Genomic DNA, 27,526 nt, shown 5'->3' on the forward strand with positions numbered 1-27,526 from the left:
ATCATACATACATACATACATAAGGACAAGGAGCATGAGCAGAGAAGATAAAAATGCAGAGACTGCAGAACATTTTCTGAATATATTATTTATTTTGTAGGTTACAAATGGCTAAATTCAACAAATAAATAACTAATCTTATATTCCAAAAACCGCATACTGAGTCAAACACATTTAACAACCACACACTTGATCAAAAAACATTAAAAACATTGCATACGTAAAAGTAACAATAAGAAAAATGACCCTAGAAAAACAAATACACCTTTGCTTTTGTACATACATTCACTTTTCACTATTGTTTTACTTTCTCCATAAGCAGTTAGCTAGTGCTAAGTGGTAACATTCAGAACAAAATGTAAAATGCCCTCTATGGCACACATGGTTGGCTTTATCGGCTGTTTAGCTTGTAATGCGCACATTAACCCATCTCTGATTGCATTGCTGACAGGAGTCCAGATCCACACAGTTTAAAGCTTAGCTCGATTTGCGGACACTGACTTTCTTGCGGGTGTTCTCTGTACAGCGCTCCATGATGAGTTCAGGACTGGGCCGAGGGGGGATAATGGGAGCCCCTTTCAGCTCACCCCCTGGACTAGAGCCCGCTGTCTTTGGGATGTTGTCTGAAAAACAACACAATAAACTAGGCCTAAATTCATGAAAGTCAATCTATAGAGGTTAGGGAATTATGAAGGTCTTTTATTAGCAATGGTCATCTAAATTATTAAAATTTTAAAAATACAATACTGATAAATCAAAAAATTGGACATTGGATGAAGAGACTCCAAACTTTTAGAATTGTTTTAATCCATCAGATATTGACTGAATTATAGCACACAAGACATTGTACTGGGAGAGACAAATAATTAATGAAGTTCAGGCATGTGGGAATTCAGGTATTCAATTAATTGTAACATTTCACTTTTTCTTTTAATGCACTCATGTATACATTTTCTTAGTATGAGGTAGTTTTAAATATTCTGAGATTAAATTTTTTAAAGTTGTGCGTCATTTGAATATACTGTTTGGCCACATGAATAAATTAACATAAAGCGGTGGAACAGGGCTGCAACCACCCACGTTCCTCTGTCTAGGCTACCTTTAATTATAAAACTGCGCTCAACTGCACTCTTAGACCAGGGATACTAAACTCAGCAAATAAAGAAATGTCCTCTCACTGTCAACTGCGTTTATTTTCAGCAAACTTCAGCAAATGTGTAAATATTTGTATGAACAAAACAAGATTAAACAACAGACATAAACTGAACAAGTTCCACAGACATGTGTCACTGAACAAAGGGGGGGTCAAAATCAAAAGTAACAGTCAGTATCTGGAATGACCACCAGCTGCATTAAGTACTGCAGTGCATCTCCCCATGAACTGCACCAGATTTGCCAGTTCTTGCTGTGAGATGTTACCAAGGCACCTGCAAGTTTCCGGACATTTCCGGGAGGAAATGATCTCCACCCTCAGATCCAACAGTTCCCAGACGTGCTCAATGGGATTGAGATCTGAGCTCTTCGCTGGCCTTGGCAGAACACTGACATTCCTGTCTTGCTGGAAATCACGCACAGAACGAGCAGTATGTCATGCTGGACGGTCATGTCAGGATGAGCCTGCAGGAAGGGTACCACATGAGGGAGGATGTCTTCCCTGTAATGCACAGTGTTGAGATTGCCTGCAATGACAACAAGCTCAGTCCGATGATGCTGTGAAACACCGCCCCAGAGCCTGATGGACCCTCCACCTCCAAATCGATCCCACTCCAGAGTACAGGCCTCGGTGTCACGCTCATTCCTTTGACGATAAACGCGAATCTGACCATCCCCCCTGGTGAGACAAAACCGCGACTCATCAGTGAAGAGCACTTTTTGCCTATCCTGTCTGGTTCAGCGACGGTGGGTTTGTGCCCATAGGCGACGCTGTTGCCGGTGATGTCTGGTGAGGACCTGCCTTACAACAGGCCTACAAGCCCTCAGTCCAGCCTCTCTCAGCCTATTGCGGACAGTCTGAGCACTGATGGAGGGATTGTGCGTTCCTGGTGTAACTCGGGCAGTTGTTGTTGCCATCCTGTACCTGTCCCGCAGGTGTGATACTTGGATGTACCGATCCTGTGCAGGTGTTGTTACACGTGGTCTGCCACTGTGAGGATGATCAGCTGTCCGTCCTATCTCCCTGTAGTGCTGTCTTAGGCGTCTCACAGTACAGACATTGCAATTTATTGCCCTGGCCACACCTGCAGTCCTCATGCCTCCTTGCAGCATGCCTAAGGCACGTTCACGCAGATGAGCAGGGACCCTGGGCATCTTTCTTTTGGTGTTTTTTAGAGTCAGTAGAAAGGCCTCTTTAGTGTCCTAAGTTTTCATAACTGTGACTTTAATTGCCTACCGCCTGTAAGCTGTTAGTGTCTTAACGACCGTTCCACAGGTGCATGTTCATTAATTGTTTATGGTTCATTGAACAAGCATGGAAAACAGTATTTAAACCCTTCACAATGAAGATCTGTGAAGTTATTTGGATTTTTACGAATTATCTTTGAAAGACAGGGTCCTGAAAAAGGGACGTTTCATTTTTTGCTGTGTTTATTTGAGAAGGTCCCATCACACCAATTTCCTAGGTTGCAAAGATCTGAATGGATATTGTAATTTATCGGCGTAGTAGTAATACACTACCACCTCGCAACCCCAAACTGTTCACAATGTGTGTTCATAAGATACCCGAGTGACTCAACAAAATCAATGGGGGCCCTTGGGCATCTGGCCAATATATATATAGAATATTTAGATATCTGGTTAGCTCAATTTACCTATCTAGCTAACATGGGCTAGTAGTTGATCAACTGGACATTTCTGACAGGTAATAAATAGCTCTACGTTGGTCAGCGAATGACATAAGAGGAAAACTGCCCATGCACTACCAAATTTTGAAATTTCACCTTGTGCATTCTACTATTACAACTCTCAACAGCAGTAAGTTGAAAGCCTGACTGAGTTCCCCAAAACAAAAAGTTTTTTTATTTCTAGAAAATTATTCAGGACCCGCGGTCTGTATTGACCCCTTAATGGGTCCGGATGTGGACCGTGGTCTACCTGTAGAGTATGGCTAGTCTAAACTGCCTCATTAATGAATCATTACTGTTGTCACATTCGCTTGCATAATTCAACAATTGTTTAAAGAGAAGGATACACCCAATTTAAACTCAACAAACTTGCTCTAGGTTATACTGTACTTATCTATACATCCTTTACAGTATTTGCGGGGTCAGAGATAATATCACTATAATCTGAGTGTTCAATTTTACGGAAGTGGTTTTCATTTCAGCACATCTAATTTGTTAACATTTCAACTGTAATAAATTAACTTTTTTCAACTGTACAAAAAATGAACACTCACCAAAATAAAGTTATCTTTCGTCTATTTTTTGTAATGTAAGTGTCGAGACGGTACGTTAAGTACCCGACTAAGAGTTGGAGTTCTTACAGGGATACACAGCGTGGCGTTCACATGGGGTCCACTGGAGTACGGATGTAAATATCTGCCGTTGGCGGCCATTCAAATTATCCCAACGTTAATTCTCTTAAACTAAATACCATGACTGTTTTCTCATTAGCTGGGAATGTTGTTTGAAATATCCAATACAACATTATTTGACTGATATTGTTAACCCACTGCATACCCCTTAGAAATAATAATTATTGTGAGCAGGGTATGCTGTTAGCATGCTAACACTCATTAAGATAGACTGATAGCATAGCTAACGATGGCTAGCATTCACTGGCTGATGTTTAAGTAACTTTTGAGTGTAATGGAGTTGACTGGTTACTATGACATGAATATATATATATATATTCATCATGTCATTTGGATGGGAGCTATAATCCGGTTATAACATCGCCCCCAAAAATCACCTGTGTCGTTATTTCTTGAATTCAGGTAAAGTTAAAATGTTTTAAAGGAGGATAGAAAACCGTGGATGAGTAGTGTCCCTTTAGATGCATTTCAGCCATAACCGGAGTGTGTGACAGGTCATTACAAACATTTCTGCGGTCATAATGTTAGTGGGAAAAAAGCAAATGGCACGCAAGAGTTGGAAATAGTCACAAGAGTAAAATGAAAGCAATCAATCCAGTGATATTTAAGTGAGTAGAATTTGCACCCCTCAAAACACAGGAAAAGCTAAATCCTCAGGTGGTCTTGGCATACGCATTGCTACTTTTATGGAGACTGCAATATACACAGGGTATACAAAACAATAAGAACACCTGCTCTTTCCATGACATAGACTGACCAGGTAATTTCATTTGAAAGCTATGATCCCTTATTGATGTCACTTGTTAAATCCACTTCAATCAGTGTAGATGAAGGGAAGGAGACAGGGTAAAGGAGGATTTTTAAGCCTTGAGATAATTGAGACATGGATTGTGTATGTGTGCCATTCAGAGGGTGAATGGGCAAGACTAAAGATTTTAGTGCCTTTGAACAGGGTATGGTAGTAGGTGCCAGGTTATTGTGTCAAGAACTGCAACACTGCTGGGTTTTTCACATTCAACAGTTTCCCGTGTGTATCAAGAATGGTCCACCACCCAAAGGACATCCAGCCAGCTTGACATAACTGTGGGAAGCATTGGAGTCAACATGGCCAGCATTCCTGTGGAACGCTTTCGGCACCCTGTAGAGTCCATGCCCCGACGGATTGAGGCTGTTTTGAAGGCAAAAGGGCGTGGGAGGGGTGTAACTCAGTATTAGGAAGGTGTTCCTAATGTTTGGTATACTCAGTGTACATCTCTGGGAGCAAGCCATTGCCGATACTGTTTGAAGCAGGGTCTCCAGCGGGGTAGTATCTATCTTTCAAACATTTAGGATTATTAGATTGAGCTCAATCCAATTTAAGCCCAACCTGGTTAGACGTACTGCTAAATTCTCTAAAACAACGTTTGAGGCAGCTTATGGTAGAGAAATGAACATTAAATTATCTGGCAACAGGTCTAGTGGACATTCCTGCAGTCAGCATGCCAATCGCACGCTCCCTCAGAACTTGAGACATCTGTGGCATTGTGTTGTGTGACAACTGCACATGTTAGAGTGGCCTTTTGTCCCCAGCACAAAGTGCACCTGTGTACTGATCATGCTCTTCAATCTGCTACTTGATATGCCACACCCGTCAGGTGAATGGATTATCTTGGCAAAGGAGATGTGCGCTCACTAACAGGGATGTAAACACATTTATGCACACAATTTGAGAGAAATAAGCTTTTTGTGCATATGCAACATTTCTGGGATGTTTTATTTTAGCTCATGAAATACTGGACCAACACTTAACATGTTGCGTTTATATTCTTGTTTAGTGTTTCATGCTGAAACCCTCATATTAAGCACCACTGCTATTGACTATGTTGATTTTTTTTATTTAGGATAATGTTTTACAACTTTGTCATTCTATTTTTAAATCTTATTCAATTATTTAATATATTTTGCATGTGATAAAGGCACACAGAGGGACAGAGATTATTAGACACCTGTGATAATCTGAAGTACCCAAAAGGGCCACTAGATGTCTTGTTATAGATTACATAAAATCCTTGAACTGATACCAAAATTCTAGTAGTTTACTGGTAAACTTGGAAAGTTTTCAGTAATATACCCTCCCTTTGCAACCCTAGGTATACCTCTGTTATTCCAGTCCTGCAGCGGGGACTGTGTGGAGGCCTTGGACGTCTTCCTGGGCTGATTGGGCCGGCCGCCCTTCTGCTGCAGGAAGCGGCGACTGTTCCTGCGGTACGTGTCCTGGCTGATGCGCTGCCGCCCTTTACTGTGAATACTTTGTGCATTGCGGATTGTTGAACTGAAAGCCAAAAGGAAATGTGTAAAGAGGAAATGAGAAGTTAAGAGAAAACGGTAAAAAGAGAAGTATCAGTAGAGAAAAGACTAGATACTCGTCTTTGTCTGAGTTTTTATGCTCTCATAACTTTCTTTATCCAAAGAGGAAGTAATTTCCTGAAGTTTGTAGTCCTACCGTCTGGGTGGGGGTGTCTGTCTTCTCATCACATGCTCTTCCGACACCATCTCCTTCTTCTCTCCAGTTCTGTAGAGAAACATTGAGGGGAAGTGTCCCGTCTCCTCTCCTTTCCTATCCAAGACAATATGCACCCAACAAGCACTTAGAAACACTGTGTGTTTGTGGCTACATGATACAACAGTAGAAAATATGTAAGTTACTACTGATCCAAACAGCTGCCTGACTGTGGACTGACTTTCATAGAGATGAATAGATAGAGGGAAGAGTAGAAGAGTACAGAGTCAGCCTACATACCTGACCACCCACCATCCATCCAGGAGCTTGTGAATGACCTCAATAGTTTCCCCCGTCTCAAGAGTCAGCTCATCATCTTGTGCTGCCTTGTAGGCTTTGGTGGTTATGTAGAGTTCTCCTGTGGGGACAAACACACATTGGAATTATGAGCTCGAAGTCAATGCTTGTCTACCACCTAGAGGAAAGACTTCCCTAACTTCTTAAAGTTTGTTTCGGATAAGGTTGTACTAATAATATATAATATTATACACTGTACACTGCCAACACAAAACTTAACAAATCTCCTGAGACCTCACTGAAAACAGTGTCACGAATCAACAGATATTAGATAAAAATGTAAATGACTAAAATGTAGATAGTAAGGCTGGTAATTGCCAGGGACCTCATGATAAGCTATTACCACGATACTTAGGTGCAGATACAATATGTATTCAAATTCTCACAATTCTATATGTATTGTGATTCAATAATGTGATTTCATTGCGATTCAAAGTTCCAAACATATTCTCACCATATGTCTGCTGCAGAGGGACAAGAGAGAGCCATGAGAAAATAAGTTTTGCTCAATCATGGAAATAAAAGTGCTGAAAACATATTGGCCCCCTATTTGAAAAGAAAATGGAGAACAGGCTATGAAAGAAAAACGAGTTTTGGTGCAGGTACAGCCAACTAGCGCAAAAATAATATTGTGATATTGTCAAAACTATACGATGTATCGTCAAAAATAATATCCCGATATGTAACTATCGATCCCCCCCATCACTAGTAGATAGTGACACCATTATCCTCCCTGGCTCTTATTTTAGCTGGAGCCCTGGCAAGTGGGGAGACTTGCCTGCGTAGTTGGGATCGGCTTCTTCCGACTCCTCTGGTCCATCCAGGGGCTCTAGGTAAGAGGCGGGCACCCAGCCCCGCTTGGTATCACACTGGCAGAACCACCAACCTGCCATGGTAGAGGGGTCAAAGGTCAAGTGAACACTAAGGTCATGTTCAGTAGGGCATGCAATGTTAAATGTTTTTGGGGGTAGGTCCAGGTACTCTCCCTGTTTCAGTCTGTTGTTTTCTGTTTTGTGCCTACTGAACATCACCCAGGAGCAGCAATAGGTTGATCACCTTAGGGATCACCATGTATGTTGCATTTAGTGCACATTGTCACATGCACACTTTTGTGCCTATCATTTCATGCAAAATGTTCATGCTTGGTGCTGTCATCTAGTGTACACCGAATACAACACCCTGATATTACAACTCAATTTTCAGATGGCTTTGCTCTCTGACTGGGACCATTCTTTGAGTCAGTGATCTTATGTTTTATCGACACTCACCATTTGGGCTTTTCTCCACAATCTCCACCAAGTCTCCAATATGCAGGGTGATCTCATACTTGGAGGTGTGGCTGTAGTCAGCAATCACCCTGTAGCTTTCCAATATGATGGGGCCAGAGATCTCTGAACAGAAGACAAAAATTACACTCTTAAATCTTTACGGTAGATCTCTTTATAGCAGGACTATAGCACACTAGAGCCCGTATTCCCTCAAGTTTGGCTAGAAAAGTGTGTCTATTAGTGGGTTAATAAAAAGGGTAAAGACAAGAGTGGGCTATACTCGGCCTTGTCTCAGGATGGTAAGTTGGTGGTTGAAGATATCCCTCTAGTGGTGTGGGGGCTGTGCTTTGGCAAAGTGGGTGGGGTTATATCCTTCCTGTTTGGCCCTGTCTGGGGGTATCATCGGATGGGGCCACAGTGTCTCCTGACCCCTCCTGTCTCAGCCTCCAGTATTTATGCTGCGGTAGTTTATGTGTCGGGGGGCTAGGGTCAGTTTGTTATATCTGGAGTACTTCTCCTGTCTTATCCGGTGTCCTCTCTCTAATTCTCTCTTTCTCTCTCTCGGAGGACCTGAGCCCTAGAACCATGCCTCAGGACTACCTGGCATGATGACTCCGTCTGCTCCTTGCTGTCCCCAGTCCACCTGGCCGTGCTGCTGCTCCAGTTTCAACTGTTCTGCCTGCGGCTATGGAACTCTGACCTGTTCACCGGACCTGCTGTCTCTAACTCTGAATGCTCGGCTATGAAAAGCCAACTGACATTTTCTCCTGAGGTGCTGACTTGCTGCACCCTCAACAACCACTGTGATTATTATTATTTGACCATGCTGGTCATTTATGAACATTTGAACATCTTGGCCATGTTCTGTTTTAATCTCCACCCGGCACAGCCAGAAGAGGACTGGCCACCCCTCATAGCCTGGTTCCTCACTAGGTTTCTTCCTAGGTTTTGGCCTTTCTAGGGAGTTTTTCCTAGCCACCGTGCTTCTACACCTGCATTGCTTGCTGTTTGGGGTTTTAGGCTGGGTTTCTGTACAGCACTTTGAGATATCATCTGATGTAAGAAGGGCTATATAAATACATTTGATTTGAAGAGACAGGCTCTTACCAGAAGTGTTGTCTCTCGTCTTGTCATTGGACACCACAAAGGTCTCATTTCTTTTTAATCTACATGGGAAACATTGAGAACTCACTTATCAATCCAGAAGTAAAAATTAATACAGGCTGAGTTTCATTCCAGGAAGCTGTCCACTTCCATTCATGGATCTGATACAACAGAGTAGGCGTAAGCAATAACTCCACTGAGTTTCCGCCATATTGCTTTTCACCCATCCAGTCCTATCAGATCTGGGAAGGGGGTGAACGAGAGAAGAGGAAAGGGAACATCTTCCTAGAAAATCTTCCTGGAATGAAACAGGCTGCGTTCCGATTCCTTACCCTTCTTCAGGGGTGTGTTCAGTATGACAGAACGGTGTACAATGTTTAATTCAATGGAAAGCTGGTGGGAGGAGCTATAGGAGGACCGGCTCATTGTAAATGTGTTTGATACTATTGCATTTATTCCATTCCAGCTATTACAATTAGCCCATCCTCATATAGCTCCGTCCACCAGCCTCCTCTGGTTCACTCCCCCACATGCATTTAAAAGCAATGGATTGGTGCATACATGGCTGGAGGGAGTTGCCACCATATTCCTCATACCAGTCAATTATTTTTAAATCCATAATGGCGAGTGTACGAGTACATATTTCTCGTGTAGCTCAGTTGGTAGAGCATGGCGCTTGCAGTGCCAGGTTTGTGGGTTTGATTCCCATGGGGGACCAGTACAAAAAAAATATTAAAATGTATGCATTACTGTAATTCGCTCTGAATAAGAGTGTCGTTAAAATGTAAATGTATGGAGAAGGGTAGAGAATCAGAATGTAGCTACAGTGTTTACAGATCAGTAGTGAGACTGCTTGTAGTTGTACTGACGGGTGTTGAGCGGGTGGGTTCTCGTCCTCCGGTCGGACCTTGAAGAGGCTGCGTACCAGCTGGCTGCGGGAGATCTTGGGGGGCAGGTTGATAAGAGAACCGCAATATTCAGTCAGAGTGCTCTGCCTGGTCTCTGTGCTCTTTTGGTTGTCCAACCACTTTGGCGCTGAGGAAAGGAGGGACCAAAGGGAATGAGGGACCAAAGGAAAGGGAGAAAACAGAGAACCTCAATTCCTTCAAATGGAATATTCAAAATTGAATACTACAATGGTGGATATAGATGTTACATGTTTATCTGTGAAAAACATTATTTAGCACGAAAACAAAACTAACATAAGGACTTTCCCTCAACAGGGCTCAAGTTTAACGTTGTGTTAATGCAACATGGGGAAGCAGAAGTTCCAAACAAATCTCATGCGGTTTGTCTGCAATTTATCAGGTTTGTCTGCAACTTCTGCTTTCCCATGTTGCATCAACACAACCTTAATAACCACTTGAGCCCTGTTGAGGGAAAGTCCTTGTGTTAGTTAGTTTTGACCACAAGTGGTCACAGCCTTTGGATTAAAAACATGCTGCCTTTAGGGAGAAATGAAAATGTTTGATAAAAATCCAAAGTGTAAAATATGTAATATGCCTGTGTTAAACATACAGAATCACTACCCATCAGTTTTTAAGTGTAAAGTAGAGGTCTTCATGGTCCAAAAAGTTGGACCTGTTCCAAAATGGACCTGGGGCTTTCCCACATGCATAAATAAAAAATGTAAATACAGATCCATTTCCAAACGGACACGAGGACAACGAGACCCGTTCCGTATAGACCTGGTCAGATCTAGACCCAGTGATCCGAATGTGGGAAGCAGCAGAAAATTAATTTAAGCTCTTTTATTAACTGGAGCTGATAAAGCACGAGAGGATGGAGAGAGGTGCCGCTCTAGCAGGCGGGGGAGGGGCCGTACTATGAGCGAGTGACATTTGGAGCAGGGAGGTAAAGACCAAAACCAACCAAGCCGACTCGCACTATCAGATCCGACCCAGAACCATGATTTAATTTAGAATTATGGTTTACTGATTAGCATTGTTTAAAAAACGAGAAGTACATTTGTCACATCTGGATTGCAGCAGCAGGTGTTTCCTTATACAAAGCATTGACTGAGAAAAAACACAAACACGCTACCTATTTTTTGTCTGTTCACCCAAGTGCATTCATCACTTACCTGTATACTTTTTAATGTTTTCAAATGAAGCAAAAAGGCAAAGGAGTGATTCCTCATAAAACCCAGATAAAAATATGGACCATGATTTTGGGGATCTTCACAAAATGTAACCCATAGAATAGTCCTTTTGGAGGAAGGATTGTTGACATATATTTGACATTAGATTCTAAAAGCATAACTGAGAAATAATTAATAACATTTAATCAAAGTCGGCATATTTATGACATTTTGGCCTTACCCAGGCCTACTTTAAGACTCCATAATGCTACAAAACAAAAACGGGTGTCATATGAAGCTTAACCACGCTTGCTCTGTAACATGAGTAGTATTTTGATTACAGTAAATTTTTGTATTTTTAAATAAATGTATGAATATTAAAATATAAAACATGAATATTGAAAATATATATTTTTTTGATTTGGCTAATTTGTCAATATATTGTTGAACATAACATACGGGCATATCAAAGTTCCAGAGTGGGATCTCTGCTAGTTTTAAAGTTATGGCCCATTTTTTTCCAGAGAAATTGGCATAGTATAATTTTCAACAATATATTGAAAAATCATTCCCCCCAAAATTGTTAATATTTGTCAAAATGTATAAATTTTTTATTGAAATTTAAATACTACTTATATTACAGAGCAAGCAGTAAAACTTCATATGACACCAATGTTTGCATTGTAGCACCTATTTATGAAACACTAGGGAATCTTAAATGAGGCCTGGGTAAGGCCAATAATGTCATAAATATTCTCAATTATGCTTTTAGATACAAATGTCAAATACATGTCAACAATCCTTTCTCCAAATCCCTATTCTACGGATTACATTGTGAAAATCATGATTTTTTTTGTCTGGGTTTCGTGAGGAATCACTCAAAGGACACAAGGATTACAACATCACTTCTATAGTAAATTGCCGAGACATCAATACTTTCTTTAACCATGATTTTCCACCTAGGTGCTCAAAGCGCTTGACATAGTAAGGTGGAAATTCACCTCATCCACCACTTATGTGTTGCAGGCAACCAGTGCCAGAACGCTAACCACACATCAGCTCTCATGGTGGAGGGGTAAGCCTTAGAGCAGATACATGTCCTCACCTGGTAGTGCAGGGATGATCCTGTCTTTCTTATTGATGTCACCCGCCTCAATGGGGAACATCTCCTTCAGGGATTTCTATAACCCAGACACATTATCAACTGACTGCAGATCAGTGGGGGTAGTAGGAAGGCAGGCATTCAAAAGCATTTAGACAGCTGTCCATCTTTCCTACTTTTTGCCTTCAGGTTATTAAGTTGTGTGAGGCAGCTACTCACGTGAAAGGTGTAGATCTCCGGATACCCTCTATAGATCAATTTCTCAGACAGGTCATTCCATTTCACCATCAGCATGTAGACCTTCAGAGAAAGTAGTCAAAAACATAAGTGAAGAACTGCAATCAAATGCTCATCAGAAATGGCTTTTGCTGAATGAAAAATGTCATCAAAGCAATTTAATGTTAACAAATATACCTGGTCATTAAATATTTTTAAGCATTTCTCTTTTGAGAATCCCCATTGAGCATTCTTTTTTAGTCTATGACCAGGCTTAATCTGTGTCTGGGAAACAACCACAAGTATTGCATGAACCTCCAATGAACCATTGTGTATTTTGGTCAACAATGGTAGTCTCAAACTCACATAGTGCTGGCTGGGGAAGAAGCGTTTCTCAAAGCCCAGCAACTCCACATGCCTGACATAGATTTCCTCCATTGTGAGATGCAGAAGAGTGATAATCAAGAGTGCTGGGTGAAAAGGGAAGATGGCTTTATAGCAACAGAGTGAGCTCAGAAAGCAGCCACCCCCTGTAGGAGGTCATCCCTCAACAGATACCTTGGGATCCTCACGTAGCTATCACTCTGGTCTTTTACTGAGAAACGGTAATAACTTTGATTGCATAGATCCTATTTATTGCCATCATCCATGAGTTCATTGGGTCAATCCATAATTTCAGGGGGGTTTTCTATGCGTCATGCGTGAGATTTCAGAGTTCATTCAAGGCCATATTCTCAAATATATTTTATTTAAGTTATAAAGCTGTTATAGTCAAAAATACAGTGCATTTCACAACAGCTTTTTATTGATTTATCTCACAGAGATAACAAATGTTGATTCAAAGAAATAAACAGATCAGATCTCTGAAGATATTGTTGTTGTTATAGATCTACTCAGTAGAAATTAAGTTATATGCCTCACTTATTGGGGTAATGTACATACATTTAACACTAACAAGGATTTTCATGATATAGAAACATGGCAAGTGTATACAAAGGGGTGATTGACTCTTGGAGCTAAACTAATATATGTGCTTCTGATCAATGTTAAAATAACATTCAATCTAAAAATAACAGTTAATACAGCATCCATAGATCATAGCTGACTACGCCATAGGAGAGGCTAGGGGGAATCCAATTCAGATCATTGAACCAAATGCAGAGGAAGATATAACAAGGATGAATGAATCAGCGGGTCATAGTAGCACATACTTTAATTTAATTTTCCTCAGTGTTGTTCACAGCAACCTTGCTGCCACACAAATGTTGGGTTTCACCGGGACTTTTGCAACGCTGAACGTCAGCAAGGTTTGTGATTTCAAAAAGTTTCATAATTTGGTAAAAAGGAACAAAAAACGGTTTAGAAACCCGAACAAATTCATATTGGCTGTGTGTGCTTCCTCTTTCCAATAATAGTTTTATTGTTCAGTTAATGATAGCCTAGGCTGGATTCTGTAGAGAGTAACTTTAAACAAAAACGGTTTACACACAAGGTGCAATTTTGAAACGTGGTTATGCATCAGCAGTTTCTCTCTTGTTATGCCAATCACTGACAGTCACTCAATTAGCCCATGTCAGGGAGAAAGAAAATGTGATTAGTAAATTAGTCCAGCCAGCAATCTAAACTTGTAGTAATCATGGCCAAATGATTGACCGAAGTGGTCCTATTGATTTTGTTAGTCACGCTCACTCAGATATCATATATTTTTTTATTTAGAAAATTGCTAAATCTATACACCCCATTGCAGAATGTGTACAAATGCAGGAAATATACTCTGAAAAAGTATCTCTCCACTGTCAATAGGGGGGTAAAATATTTTCCTCACAAAAGGCTAGGGCCGGCAGACAAACGGTAGCCGGCAGTCCCGCGAGCCACTGGCCCCTTATGAGTTCAGATTTTTTGTGACCCCCATCAAAATTGCCCATCTGGGGTACGCCAAATAAAAATGTGATTCACATTTTTTTTTAAATAAAAAATCTTCACATTTTCAAACAGTCCATTTATATTTTCCAACGGGGCTATACATTTGGGTGAGTTTTTTCCCCCCCTCGCCTGAGTAGCCAGCCTCGTTTCACTGCTAAAAATACAATTAAACCATCTAGTGTTCAGCGAAATAACAACACAATGTCAAATACAGGTAGCCTAGTCAAATAATTAACATCCAATCACATTAACCGTTACTCTCTCGCGGGAATTCCACTAATGGTCCGTATGTAGCCAAACATAGCTGCTGCTCATTCCGTTTGCTCGAAAATGGATCAATGGTTAAAAAAGTAAGGCCCGCGTCCATAAAGACACATACCAGCTCTACTAGTAGTAATGCTACTACTCGAAAGTCGGTCTTAATTCTTGCTCAAAAAAACTTGTGGCTTATTTTTCAAATTGGGATGTTTGTTTCTAAATGTCTGCTACTACCAGCAGGACTACACCTGTCGATGACACAATGTCTTGCGCAGACATTTAGAAACAAAACATGCCAATTTGAAAAATAAACCACAGGAGTTTGTGGAGCGAGTAGTAAGACATGTATAAAAGAAACAGATTCCATTAATAAGAAGGGGCTTATATGATGAGCTACCGAGTGGCTAGGACAGGCAAGCCCCATACTATTGTGGAGGACTTAATTATTTCTGCTGATACGGATATGGCTCGGACAATGCTGGGGGAAAAAGCCAATAAAACTGTACAGACAACGCCTTCATCAAACAACACTGTTTCACGATGCATCAGTGACATGGCAGGAGATGTTTTGAAACAATTACTGCTATGCATACAAGCCAGTGAATTTTATGTGTTATAGCTGGATGAGTCAACAGATGTGGCGGGCCTGGCACAGCTCCTGGTATATGTCCATTAAGTTTATGGGGGATGTCAATTAAGGAAGACATCCTCTTCTGCAAACCAGGACAACAGGAGATTATATTTTTAAAGTACTGGACAGCTTTGTGACATCAAATGGTCTTTGGTGGTCAAGATGTGTTGGTATCTGTACTGATGGCGCAAAAGCCAAAACAGGGAGACATAGTGGAGTGGTAACGCGCGTGCAAGCAGTTGCTCCCGATGCCAGTTGGGTACACTGCAGCATCCACCGAGAGGCTCTTGCTGCCAAAGGAATGCCTGACCGCTTGAAAGACGTTTTGGACACTACAGTGAAAACGGTTAACTTTGTTAATGTAAGGCCCCTGAACTCATGTATTTTCTGCACTATGCAATATGGGCAGCGACAATGTAACGCTTTTACAACATACAGAAGTGCGCTGGTTATCAAGGGGCAAAGTATTGACACGTTTTCTTGAATTGAGAGACGAGCTTAAGGTTCTTTACTGACCATAATTTTCACTTGTCTGACCGCTTGCATGATGCCGAGTTTCTCACACGACTGGCCTATCTGGGTGATGTGTTTTCTCGCCTGAATGATCTGAATCTAGGATTACAGGGACTCTCCGCAACAATATTCAATGTGTGGAACAAAATTGAGACTATGATTAAGAAGTTGGAGCTCTTCTCTGTCTGCCGATAGTGCAGCTGTTGAACCTTTTGAGGATCTGACGACCCATGCCAAATCTTTTCAGTCTCCTGAGGAATAGGCATTATCGTGTCCTCTTCACGACCATTATCAAGGACAACACACAGGTCTTTCCATCATTGTATGCTTTTCTTGTGTGCCAATGAACTCAAGCTTACGGACAATGTCAAATGTGATATAGCGAAGCACCTGTGTGAGTTGGGTGCGCCATTACGCAGGTACTTTCCCAAAACGGATGACACAAACAACTGGATTCGTTATCCCTTTCATGCCCTGCCTCCAGTCCAATTATCGATATCTGAACAAGAGAGCCTCGTTGAAATTGCAACAAGCGGTTCTGTGAAAATTGAATTTAAATCAGAAGCCACTACCTGATTTCTTTATTGGGCTGCGCTCAGAGTATCCTGGCTTGGCCAATCGCGCTGTTAAGACGCTGATGCCCTTTGCAACCACATACCTATGTGAGAGCGGATTCTCGGCCCTCACTAGCATGAAAACTAAATACAGGCACAGACTGTGTGGAAAATTATTTAAGACTCTCTCCAATACAACCCAACATTGCAGTTATGTGCACCATTTCAAGCACACCCTTCTCATTAACCTGTGGTGAGTTATTCACAATTTTCAATGAACAAATAAAGTTTTATATGTAAGATGGCTAAATAAAAGAGCAGAATGATTGTTTATATTATTTGTGCCCTGGTCCTATAAGAGCTCTGTCACTTCCCACGAGCCGGGTTGTGACAAACTCTCACTCATTCTTATGTTTAATAAATATATTGTATAGTGTGTGTGTGTGTGGCAGGCTTACAATGATGACAAAAAACAACATTTGAGAGTGCGCTGACCCTGGTGCTAGAGGTGGTACGCAGCTGGAGGTTGAATGTTTGAAGAGGTACGGGACTACAAAAAGTTTGGGAACCACTGCTCTATATCATTGAATATATTGTCTAATCCAGGGATGGGCAATTCCAGTCCTCGTGGACCGGAATGGTGACACTTTTTCCATATTCCGAGCAAACACATTTGATTAAACTAATTGCATTCTAAACTAAATAGCATGATTAGTTGATTATTGGAGTCAGGTGTGTTAGCTTTGGCAAAAGTGTGTCAATCAGGCCCCCGAGGACTGGAGTTGCCGATCCCTGGTCTAATCCAGGGTTTCCCAATACTCTCTTTGGGCACCCCCCAGAGACGTTTAACATTTTGGTTTTAACCCTGAACAGGCACACCTGATGCAATTACTCAAAGTCTTGATGATTAGTTGACTAATTGAATCAGGTGTGCCAGTTTAGAGTTAAGTAAAATGTGAAACATCTAATCTACACTGAGTATACAAAACATTAGGAACACCTGCTCTTTCCTTGACCTAAACAAGGGGTGTCAAACGCATTCCATGGAGGGCCTAGTATCTGCTAGTTTTAGTTTTTTCCTTTGAATTAAAACAGACAACCAGGTGAGGGGAGTTCCTTACTAATCAGTGACCTTATTTCAATCAATCAAGTAAAAGGGTGGCAGGGGAAAAAACACAGTCGGCCCTCCGTGGAACGAGTTTGACACAGGTGAATGCTTTAAATCCTTTATTTATTGACGTCACCTGTTAAATCCACTTCAAATCAGCATAGATGATGGGAATGAGGCAGGTTAAAGAAGGATTTTTAAGCCTTGCGACACGGTTTGTATGCCATTCAGAGGGTGAATGTGCAAGACAAAAGATTTAAGAGCCTTGGTAGTAGGTGCCAGGGGCACCAGTTTGAGTGTCAAGAACTTCAACCCTGCTGGGTTTTTCACACTCAACAGTTTCCTGTGTGTATCAAGAATGGTCCACCATCCAAAGGACATCCAGCCAACTTGACACAACTGTGGAAGTATTGGAGTCAACATTGGCCAGCATCCCTGTGGAACGCTTTCGACACCTTGTAGTCCATGCCCCGACAAATTGAGGCTGTTCTGAGGGAAAAACAGGGTGCAACTCAATATCAGAAAAGTGTTCCTCTGTTTTCTACACTCAGTGTTTAGTCTATAGCAGGGGTATTCAACTCTTACTCTACGAGGACCAGAGCCTGCTGGTTTTCTGTTCTACCTGATACTTAAAAGCACACACCTGGTGTCCCAGGTCTAAATCAGTCCCCGGGGGGAGCACTGGCTTCGAGGTCCAGAGTTGAGTTTGAGGGGTCTATAAATTGATGCATGAATATTGAAGTGCAGAAAATTAATTACAACCCTTTAACACATTGTCTTCCGTCAGATGGTGTTATTCTAATGTGATAAGTGTCTCCAGGAGCCATATCTAACTTAAGACAATGCAGTGTCCCTGTCACTGCTCTGGGGCCTTGGGATTCCCTTTGACCAGAGCGACAAGAGCCCCCTGGTGGCCATCCAACAACATCACCGTGAGCTCCACTGCTGCTAAAATAAACTGCAAATCCTTTTCTTAATGTCTTTTCTAATCTTTCCAATAACGGACTATGCCGTGTTCTGGTTCTCCCAAGATCTGTCCAATCTTGCCTCCAATAAATATTTGAATACTGTTATTTGAAGTGGAATTTATTTCAAAATCTATTTGTATTACATTTATAGAATGCAGATTTGATAATGCAGCGATTTGCTGATACAAGATGACTTAATCAGTTGTGTGACTGTTGCAATCCAAAATGATCTACAAATAAATGTATAAGTGCCGCACAAGTATTTAAAGGGACCCTTTATGTTTTTCTATGGACATAATTTAGGTGTCCTAATTCAGACTTCTGTCCACACAAGCTTTTAAGTATCTATCTAGTATTTTCTACTGGTGTATTTTCAGGATTTCTACTCCTTTCTCAGTCAGACTGAGCCAAAGTCTCGCCCTTTCTTTCATGTCTTTTTATGTGAGCTTTCAAGTTTCCCAATTGAGTAAAACATTTACAACAGACACCGCACTGGAAAGGTTTGTCACCAGTGTGTACTCTCCGGTGCACCTTCAGACTCCCTGCAGTAGAGAAAACCTTCCCACAGTCAGAGCACGGGTAAGGCACTCCGCCAATATGTTTTGCCTTATGAGCTAGTAAGTTTGCTAACTGAGAGAAACTGGCGTCACATTGATTGCACTGGAAAGGTTTCTCTCCGGTGTGCCGCCTTTGGTGAACTTGCAAGGATGCCAATTGAGCAAACCTTTTTCCACACGTGGAGCAGCTGTACGGCTTCTCACCGGTATGGATTCTCTGGTGTACTTTTAGGTGAGCTATCTGAGTGAACCGCTTCCCACACTCAGAGCAGTCATAAGGCCTCTCCCCAGTGTGTGTTCTCTCATGGGCCCTCAAGTGTGCCAACTGAGTGAAAGTCATTGGACAGTTCATGCACGGATGAGGGCCGGGAGGCCCATTTGGACGACCTCTTCCTCGTCCACAATTTCCCCGTGCCACAGGCTGAGAAGAAATCTTTCCGTCTGAGTAAGGGCCCTCTCCAGTCTGTTCTTCCTGTTGTGGTTCCAAGTCATTTGACTGAACAGAATACTTTCCACAATCAGATATTAACATTGTTGCTTCAGAAACTTCTTCAGAAATCTCTTGTATGAAGTCAATTGACGCTGAGGCATAATCCCCCATGTAAATATTGGATAGGTGTTCTCCTGTGTAAGAAGTACAAGATTGTGTTCAAATTAACTGGACAAAGTGTAACCAACTTCATGCAAAAATGGAGCCTGGCACCCACTGATCATTTGTGCTGTTTAGACACAATCAAACATGCTATCACTGACACTAGAGAAAACATGTAGGCTACAGCTATACACAAAGTTGTCCAATTATTGGTTTCTGGAATAAACACAGCCTTGATGTGGCACAACAATAGATGATGAAACACTCAGTAGTAACTTACCAAAAGTGGCCGTGTCTCCAACCTCCACAACAACTACAGCGAGTAGAAATGGAACAACACATCAACTGACTGGACAAAGTAACTTAAGAGTTGAAAAGTGTACAGCAGTGTTTTTCTCAAAACTGGCACTTACGTGGAAATATGACAATAAACGCATCATGCACTGGTTCAATAGTCTCCACTTGTTTGACAGTCATGTTTGTTGATTCTGTTTGGGGGCAGTCTTCCGGCCCCACAGTCCCCATGTTAAGGGCATGCAGAGCCTCAATGCACCCCCTTTGGATTTTGCAACAGTCCACTAGTGTCAAAGATTCTTTCGTCAGTACGCCCTGGGCTGCACCGTCGCTGTCAGGACCACAGGAGTTGACCTGGTATGAAAATCAAACAAGGCATGTCTCACTCTGTGTGAAAATTATGCTAGTCTGATAATTAACTTCGATAATAATTTCTGCGCCAGCTAACGTTACCTAGTTAGCGAGCTAACCCCTACAGTTACGCCTAGCATTGCTTTTGTGTGGATTGGATCGATGTAATGTGGGAGCTAGCTAACTAGTTTCATCTTGCTCTACTATGCCAGGTGGAATTGTTGCCATAACTATACCAACTCAGATCTCCATAAGTACCTAAAGGGCTTGGGATTAATTCTTTGAAAATCACTCTGTAGCAGTACGTTAACAAATATGTTTAGCTAATGTTAGCTAAACGGTCATTTTGTTGTTTAATTTAGCCAGATTGCCTAGTTACTCACATAATACATTGTCGGGGTTTTGCATACTAGCTAGGTGAACGTGTTTCACCAACGTTAAATTAAAATTAGGTACACCTATGAGTAATCAATCGCACGTCTAAATAGAACCTAAACATCTACCAACACCCTCCATAAACCCGCACATTCCGCTTCCGTTCCGTATCCGTGTTGGTTGGAGAACTTCCGGTCCGAAATGTTCTTCTGAACGTCAAAATAAAAGTCCTGATAATATTATTGAAACTTAAATTAATCATTACTGGCTAACGGTATTCAAATAAACTTTTAAGAGCATAAAGATGTGTTGTATAATTACCCACTCTGATATTAAATAATATAGGCCTACCCATTGATTGAATATTAAACCATGACTGCGGTGCTTAGTTCAACTAACCTAACCCCATCATAACCCAAAATGAAAGGATATTTTACTACAATTTTTGTGAACAATGTCTTGTAGCAACCTCAGGGGCCGACTGAGCCCCCTTGTTACTGGCTCAACAGTAGGTGTTTTGCCAAGATAGCCAAACCACTTTACAAGGTTACTAGGAGTTGGTTTAAGGTCACTATAGCGTGAATTCGGCAAGAGTGGGACATCATATAAACTGGGACAGCTTAATCCTGATGCATAGCCACGGAAGATGTTTAGGGGTGTTTTTTTGTTGTTGTTTTTTTGTGTGCCCTACAGACAGCTATATCGGTCTGCTAATACAGAACTAGTAAAGGCCCAGCACACTACTTTTGTGAATAATTATTTTAGGGGGTGCTGCAGGACCCGCAGCACCCCTATGTCCCATGGCTATGTCCTGACACTTTTATTTATTGGTCTGACAAGAGAAAATCTAAACTATTGTAACTAATGGTGCTTTCAAGACAACTGGGATTTTTTTTTTTTAAACAAGGTCAAATCATGATGTCAGTGATATCCAGGTCGGAAAGTCGGAGCTCTAGAAAGATGCCACATTCGTTTTTTGTTTGATGAGGAAACATCTTGAGGATTTCAGAAATGTACAGTATCATGTGTTGGGCTAACATGTTGGATCAAGCATCAAATCAAATCAAATGTATTTATAAAACCCTTCTTACATCAGCTGTTATCTCAAAGTGCTGTACAGAAACCCAGCCTAAAACCCCAAACAGCAAGCAATGCAGGTGTAGAAGCACGGTGGCTAGGAAAAACTCCATAGAAAGGCCAGAACCTAGGAAGAAACATAGAGAGGAACCAGGCTATGAGGGGTGGCCAGTCCTCTTCTGGCTGTGCCGGGTGGAGATTATAACAGAACATGGCCAAGATGTTCAAATGTTCATAGATGACCAGCAGGGTCAAATAATAATAATCACAGTGGTTGTCAAGGGTGCAACAGGTCAGCACCTCAGGAGTAAATGTCAGTTGGCTTTTCATAGCCGATCATTCAGAGTATCTCTACCACTCCTGCTGTCTCTAGAGAGTTGAGAACAGCATGTCTGGGACAGGTAGCACGTCCGGTGAACAGGTCAGGGTTCCATAGCCGCAGGCAGAACAGTTGAAACTGGAGCAGCAGCACGGCCAGGTGGACTGGGGACAGCAAGAAGTCATCATGCCAGGTAGTCCTGAGGCATGGTCCCAGGGCTCAGGTCCTCCGAGAGAGAGAGAAAGAAAGAAAGAGAGAATTAGAGAGAGCATACTTAAATTCACACAGGACACCGGATAAGACAGGGAAATACTACAGATATAACAGACTGACTAGCCCCGACACATAAACTACCGCAGCATAAATACTGGAGGCTGAGACAGGAGGGGTCAGGAGAACACTGTGCCCATCCGATGATACCCCAGACAGGGCCAAACAGGCAGGATAACCCCACCCACTTTGCCAAAGCACAGCCCCCACACCACTAGAGGGATTCTTCAACCACCAACTTACCATCCTGAGACAAGGCAGAGTATAGCCCACAAAGATCTCCGCCACGGCACAACCCAAGGGGGGGCGCAACCCAGACAGGAAGACCACGTCAGTGACTCAACCCACTCAAGTGACGCACCCCTCCTAGGGACGGCATGGAAGAGCACCAGTAAGCCAGTGACTCAGCCCTGTAATAGGGTTGAGGCAGAGAATCCAGTGGAGAGAGGGAACCGGCCAGGCAGAGACAGCAAGGGCGGTTCGTTGCGCCAGTGCCTTTCCGTTCACCTTCACACTCCTGGGCCAGACTACACTCAATCATAGGACCTACTGAAGAGATGAGTCTTCAATAAAGACTTAAAGGTTGAGACCGAGTCTGCGTCTCTCACATGGGTAGGCAGACCATTCCATAATAATGGAGCTCTTTAGGAGAAAGCCCTGCCTCCAGCTGTTTGCTTAGAAATTCTAGGGACAATAAGGAGGCCTGCGTCTTGTGACCGTAGCGTACGTGTAGCTATGTACGGCAGGACCAAATCGGAAAGATAGGTAGGAGCAAGCCCATGTAATGCTTTCTAGGTTAGCAGTAAAACCTTGAAATCAGCCCTTGCCTTAACAGGAAGCCGGTGTAGAGAGGCTAGCACTGGAGTAATATGATCAAATTTTTGGGTTGTAGTCAAGATTCTAGCAGCCATGTTTAGCACTAACTGAAGTTTATTTAGTGCTTTATCCGGGTAGCCGGAAAGTAGAGCATTGCAGTAGTCTAACCTAGAAGTGACAAAAGCATGAATTAATTTTTCAGCGTCATTTTTGGACAGAAAGTTTCTGATATTTGCAATGTTACGTAGATGGAAAAAAGCTGTCCTTGAAACAGTCTTGATGTGTTCATCAAAAGAGAGATCAGGGTCCAGAGTAACGCCGAGGTCCTTCACAGTTTTATTTGAGACGACTGTACAACCATCAAGATTAATTGTCAGATTCAACAGATTCAACAAATTGTCAGATTCAACCTTCATCTAATAGGAATAAGGCAGGAGCCATTGGCCCTTCATTAGTACCTGACTATACCAGTGGAGGCTGCTGAGGGGAGGACGGCTCATAATAATGACTGAATTGGAGGCAATGGAATGGCATCAAACACATGGAAACCATGTGTTTGATGTTTTTGATACCATTCCAGCCATTACCATGAACTCCCCAATTAAGGTTCCACCAATCTCCTGTGGACTATACTATATATAAGACTGGGACGTTTAACACTATGTGGACCATTAGGCTGAAGAAAATGCGATAGGATAAACAATAGTTGTGACAGTACACAGATAAACCTGGTCAAACTGGTTTCCCTCTATTGTTCCCAGGCAGCACCTTGTCCCTGATTCGCGGATATCCAGGTCAATTCTAGTTATTCCAGCGCTCCCATTCCATATAATGTTGTGTTCACACGAGTCTCACCTACTCAGCACGGCTTAATATCTATCAACAACAATGAGGACAATGTTCATCTTCTTTGGAATGCTTTTCACCCTTTCAAATGCAGGTATGTTATGATTTTGATATTTTTTTAAATTAACCTTTATTTAACTAGGCAAGTCAGTGAAAAACAATTTCTTATTTACAATGACGACCTACCCCAACCAAACCCTAACAATGGTGGGCCAATTGTGCGCCGCCCCATCACAGCCGTTTGTGATACAGCCTGGAATTGAACCAGGGTCTGTAGTGACATCTCCAGCACTGAGATGCAGTGCCTTAGACCACTGCGCCACTTGGGAGCCACAGATCTAATAAACACATTTACATTTCTATAAGATTGCATATTCAGTTTGTCAAAACCTTTCTGATCTAGAAATTGTAACACACAAAGTCACAATTATGTCAGAATTTGATCGAACATATCCTCATCTTAAACATTTGAAAAACACAGTGCATTACTGTATCTTTTGAGATACGTTTTTTTAAGTAACACTGATGATTCATTATTCATAACATGTGGTTATTCCTTTTCCAAATTGTTGCTTTACTCTAGAATTCCAAGTGAGCCTTCTGAAAGAGTCAGATGGAGTTGTAACAGGCAGGTTTGCTGACTCTTTACTTTTGAGCCTGCCTCCATGTGCTTTGGCAACACAGAGTGTGACTTTGGAGTACAACAACACTGACACCAATGAGAGCAGTGAGTGTTCCTTTTGGCCTTTTGTCTCCTAATATCAATGTGATTATGGGAGGAATCTTGCATAACTCTCCATTCAATTGCTAAAACCAATAATTTTATTCTGACAAGACAATGGTAACAATTGTAATTTCAAAAATACTAAACCAATGATATTTTTTATTGTTGTCATTAGTAATATTTATAGTACCGGGGTATGAATGTCTCCTTCCACAGAAACTTTGGTCAATATATTCAAAGTGCTCCCCTGTTGGTTCAGAAGGGACATCATCTCAACCATTGAGAATAATGCCCAGTTCACTACCAGCAGAAATCTGGGTTATCAAGTGACAAATCTCACCACTGGCTCAACATACAGGTAGATAGAGCTATTTTCCCCTTACATTTTCATCGTCCTGTATTTATCTATTTTTTCTCAAGATTTTTGACCACAATTAAATAGCTGTTCTATTTATTTCAAGGCTTCAGTATGTGGTAGGGGCAGAGAAGAGCAACATTCTGGAGGTATCTACAAGACAAGGTATTTGAAGACAGTAGTACCCATTGTCTTTCTATGTCATTCTACTAACCTTTATATCTGGAGTCTATATTCACCACCGTCACATACAGGTTTCTGACTCCAGTTGCAAGTAAACAAAACCTGAAACGTAGTTTTTGTATGCTCTTTATTTCAGTCAAAGACCACAACCAAATAGACTCTGGCCTGCCAGCACGCAGTGGAGCCATGGTGGTCATCACTGTCATACTGTCTGTTTCCATGTTCATTTTGCTGGTAGCCCTCATTGTCACTGTTGCCCATTCCCTTGGTGGGGATTAAAACACATTTCTAAAGTCTGAATTTCACATTTACTATAGATTTTATATGGATACATCTATACTTCACATGCAAACACGCATCAGTACTGCACATTGCACATGATTTAATGATACAGTACATTTGAACAATATTCTATGAGGAATCTGTTTCCAGAACTTTATACTACATTTAAAACCTTGCATTATAGTGTTTAATGCAGTTTCAACTGCTGACTATTGCGTTCGCTTATTTGGAGTATGACTGAATTAAAATGTTTTTTAAAGTGAATTGTATTTTTGTTAATCATACTAAGGATGCCACTTAATTGTTAATTGATTGTCAGAAATTACAAATGCTGATGGATTATTATAACACCATTCACATGTTGAATATGAAATGTTTTTGTTTTACTGCGCCGCTTAGTTTTGACAAATTATATATGATATCTATGTGGAAGCAAAAACATTTCATTATTATTAATAGCAACAAACATCATTAGTCAGCCTACATCAACTTCATAGCATTGTAAAACGTTTGATAAAAATAAACAAACTTTCAAATTCTTATGATTTGTCATATCCGAGCCCTTGTTCAACTCTATCGCCTTGCGAAGTGCACTGAGCAGACGCTCCCACATAGTCAAAAGAGTCAGAGTATAGAGCCAGCCCAGGTGGAGACTACAGACTATAGCAGGACTTGCTATCTAGTCCTTTCTCCACACGGTCAGGGTCAGCAGACCACAATGATCAGCCCTTTCAAGCACGTCTTGGAGCTCAAACAAATCATAATATCCCACTGGCACGTTGTTCACAGTCACCACCTCATCTCCTTCTTGCAAACACCCATGGGCTGGTGAGTTGTCTAGTATAGTTGATATTACCATAGGTTCTAATTGGTTAGTTCGCCTTAAGAGTCTAAATCCAAAGCAGGTGTCTGTATCTGACTTGTACAGGGTCACCTTCAGATGCTTGTACTGATTGCTGCTCATAGTGACGTCCACAGAGTCAAGACCCAAGGACGGAGACTGACAGATTTTCTCCAGTCTCTCCTTCAGCTCAGACACACTCCTCGTCACATCCTTGAACCATAGACGTGGGCAACAGGAGGGGCTATGTACACCCTTCGAGTCCAGCTGGGCAATGAGAGACTGGACAATCTGGAGAAAGTGGATGTGATCCTCTGTGTGTGAGAGCTGCTCCAGCTCAGCGCCTCTGCTCCCCAGCTCAGCAACCTTCTGCTTCAGTCGCTCCTGGAGTCCTTCAGACCCACTCACTGCTGCCCTCTCCTGGGGTCTGATCAGCTCCTTCACCTCAGAGCACCTTCTCTCAATGGATCATCTCAGTAAAGATCCTCTCACTGTTCTCCACTGCTTCATCTGTAAAGTGTGTGATGTGGAACACACCCAGTTTAATATCTCGCAGCTCCCTTTCTCTCTCCTGGATCATCTGCTGGTACGTTGTCTGTTTCAGATCCAGCAGCTTCTGTTTCTCAGTACTTTCTGATGCAGCTGAGACTGTCTCATGGCCTTTATGTTCATCCATCAGACACAGCAGACAGATACAGTGCTGATCGGAATGGCAGTAAATCTCCAGCTGCTTGTCATGACGAGAGCAGATCCTCTCCTGTAGTTGTGTGGAGGCTTTGACCAGCCTGTGCTTCTTAAAAGCAGGAGATTCATAGTGAGGCTGGAGGTGTCTCACAGTAAGAGGCCAGACACACCAAACAGGACTTGAAAGCTTTACATTTTCTACCAGTGCAGACATCACACTCCACATCTCCAGGTCCAGCATAACAGTGAACAAGAGGAACAGCTTGAAGTCCTGTCTTCTTCAATTGCTCCACCAATTCGGCTAGCATGGTGCTTTTCCTCAAAATAGGCTGTGGAATGAAGCTCTGTCTGCACTGGGGGCAGCTGTGGCTCATCTTCAGATCATTCTGATCCCAGTAGCCTATAATGCAGCCCATACAATAGCTGTGTCCACAAGGAATGGTCACCGGATCCCTTAGTGGATCCAGACAGATCGGACAACTGATCGATTCCTGTTCTCTGAACACACAGAGACAGAGCAGAAAAAAGGTACATTATAGTACATTAGTTAAAATGTTATGCTGAAATGCAGCCTACCATACTTTTAATGAATTCCATAGATTATACAGTAAAGTAAAGCTGTGTGTTTTTTTAGACAACATTGTTATGCATGCCAAAGATTACAAGTTTAAACAATGGCAAGTATTTTGGTCCAGAAATTGTTACATTTAATAAAAATGTCTTATTACTCATGAAGGTCTTACCGTAAATAGATTTCGAAAAACCGAAGGATAGCTATAATATAAGTTACTATTCAGAACAGACACTTTCGTCAAAGCTTCGTATAACTAACCCAAGATAGACCACAGCCTGTCCTTTCCAATGGGA

At 41.8% G+C, this 27,526-nt stretch overlaps 2 protein-coding genes and 1 pseudogene across 6 annotated transcripts; 1 reads left to right on the forward strand and 2 right to left on the reverse strand.

Annotated features, from left to right (window-relative positions):
* Nucleotides 1–70: 70 nt before the first annotated feature.
* On the reverse strand, nucleotides 71–20,439 carry ncf1 (neutrophil cytosolic factor 1). 4 transcript variants are annotated; one of them, XM_023967669.2, is made up of 14 exons: nucleotides 20,271–20,439; nucleotides 19,656–19,890; nucleotides 19,523–19,555; nucleotides 12,505–12,608; nucleotides 12,142–12,222; nucleotides 11,926–12,001; nucleotides 9,610–9,775; nucleotides 8,744–8,802; nucleotides 7,637–7,759; nucleotides 7,147–7,254; nucleotides 6,312–6,429; nucleotides 6,015–6,128; nucleotides 5,668–5,843; nucleotides 71–623 (listed from the first exon to the last, which is right to left on the reverse strand). In XM_023967669.2, exons 1-14 carry the CDS (start codon nucleotides 20,277–20,279, stop codon nucleotides 478–480), a joined length of 1,548 nt encoding a protein of 515 aa, XP_023823437.1. In that variant the 5' UTR covers nucleotides 20,280–20,439; the 3' UTR covers nucleotides 71–477. The 4 variants fall into 4 exon arrangements, with proteins under 4 accessions (XP_023823437.1, XP_023823438.1, XP_023823439.1 ...); XM_023967670.2 differs by lacking the exon at nucleotides 19,523–19,555; XM_023967671.2 differs by lacking the exons at nucleotides 12,505–12,608; nucleotides 20,271–20,439 and having other exon boundaries at nucleotides 19,656–19,780.
* upk2 (uroplakin 2) lies at nucleotides 19,806–25,676 on the forward strand. 2 transcript variants are annotated; one of them, XM_023967673.2, is made up of 6 exons: nucleotides 19,806–19,893; nucleotides 23,506–23,684; nucleotides 24,174–24,317; nucleotides 24,531–24,672; nucleotides 24,776–24,834; nucleotides 24,989–25,676. In XM_023967673.2, exons 2-6 carry the CDS (start codon nucleotides 23,633–23,635, stop codon nucleotides 25,129–25,131), a joined length of 540 nt encoding a protein of 179 aa, XP_023823441.1. In that variant the 5' UTR covers nucleotides 19,806–19,893; nucleotides 23,506–23,632; the 3' UTR covers nucleotides 25,132–25,676. The 2 variants fall into 2 exon arrangements, with proteins under 2 accessions (XP_023823441.1, XP_070290452.1); XM_070434351.1 differs by having other exon boundaries at nucleotides 19,828–19,915; nucleotides 23,510–23,684.
* LOC111950248 (tripartite motif-containing protein 29-like) lies at nucleotides 25,626–27,526 on the reverse strand (annotated as a pseudogene).

The sequence above is a fragment of the Salvelinus sp. IW2-2015 genome, linkage group LG23, assembly GCF_002910315.2.
Source record: "Salvelinus sp. IW2-2015 linkage group LG23, ASM291031v2, whole genome shotgun sequence".
NCBI lineage: Eukaryota > Metazoa > Chordata > Actinopteri > Salmoniformes > Salmonidae > Salvelinus > Salvelinus sp. IW2-2015.

Coding starts and splice junctions, on each gene's coding strand:
- ncf1 (XM_023967669.2), bottom strand. Junction 12,609..19,522: donor TGGAGACACGGCCACTTTTG/GTAAGTTACTAC, acceptor CTTTTCACCCAG/CACTCTTGATTATCACTCTT. Junction 5,844..6,014: donor CAGACACCCCCACCCAGACG/GTAGGACTACAA, acceptor TTTGGCTTTCAG/TTCAACAATCCGCAATGCAC.
- upk2 (XM_023967673.2), top strand. CDS start 23,633: ATGAGGACAATGTTCATCTTCTTTGGAATGCTTTTCACCCTTTCAAAT. Junction 23,685..24,173: donor TTTCACCCTTTCAAATGCAG/GTATGTTATGAT, acceptor GCTTTACTCTAG/AATTCCAAGTGAGCCTTCTG. Junction 24,835..24,988: donor GGAGGTATCTACAAGACAAG/GTATTTGAAGAC, acceptor TCTTTATTTCAG/TCAAAGACCACAACCAAATA.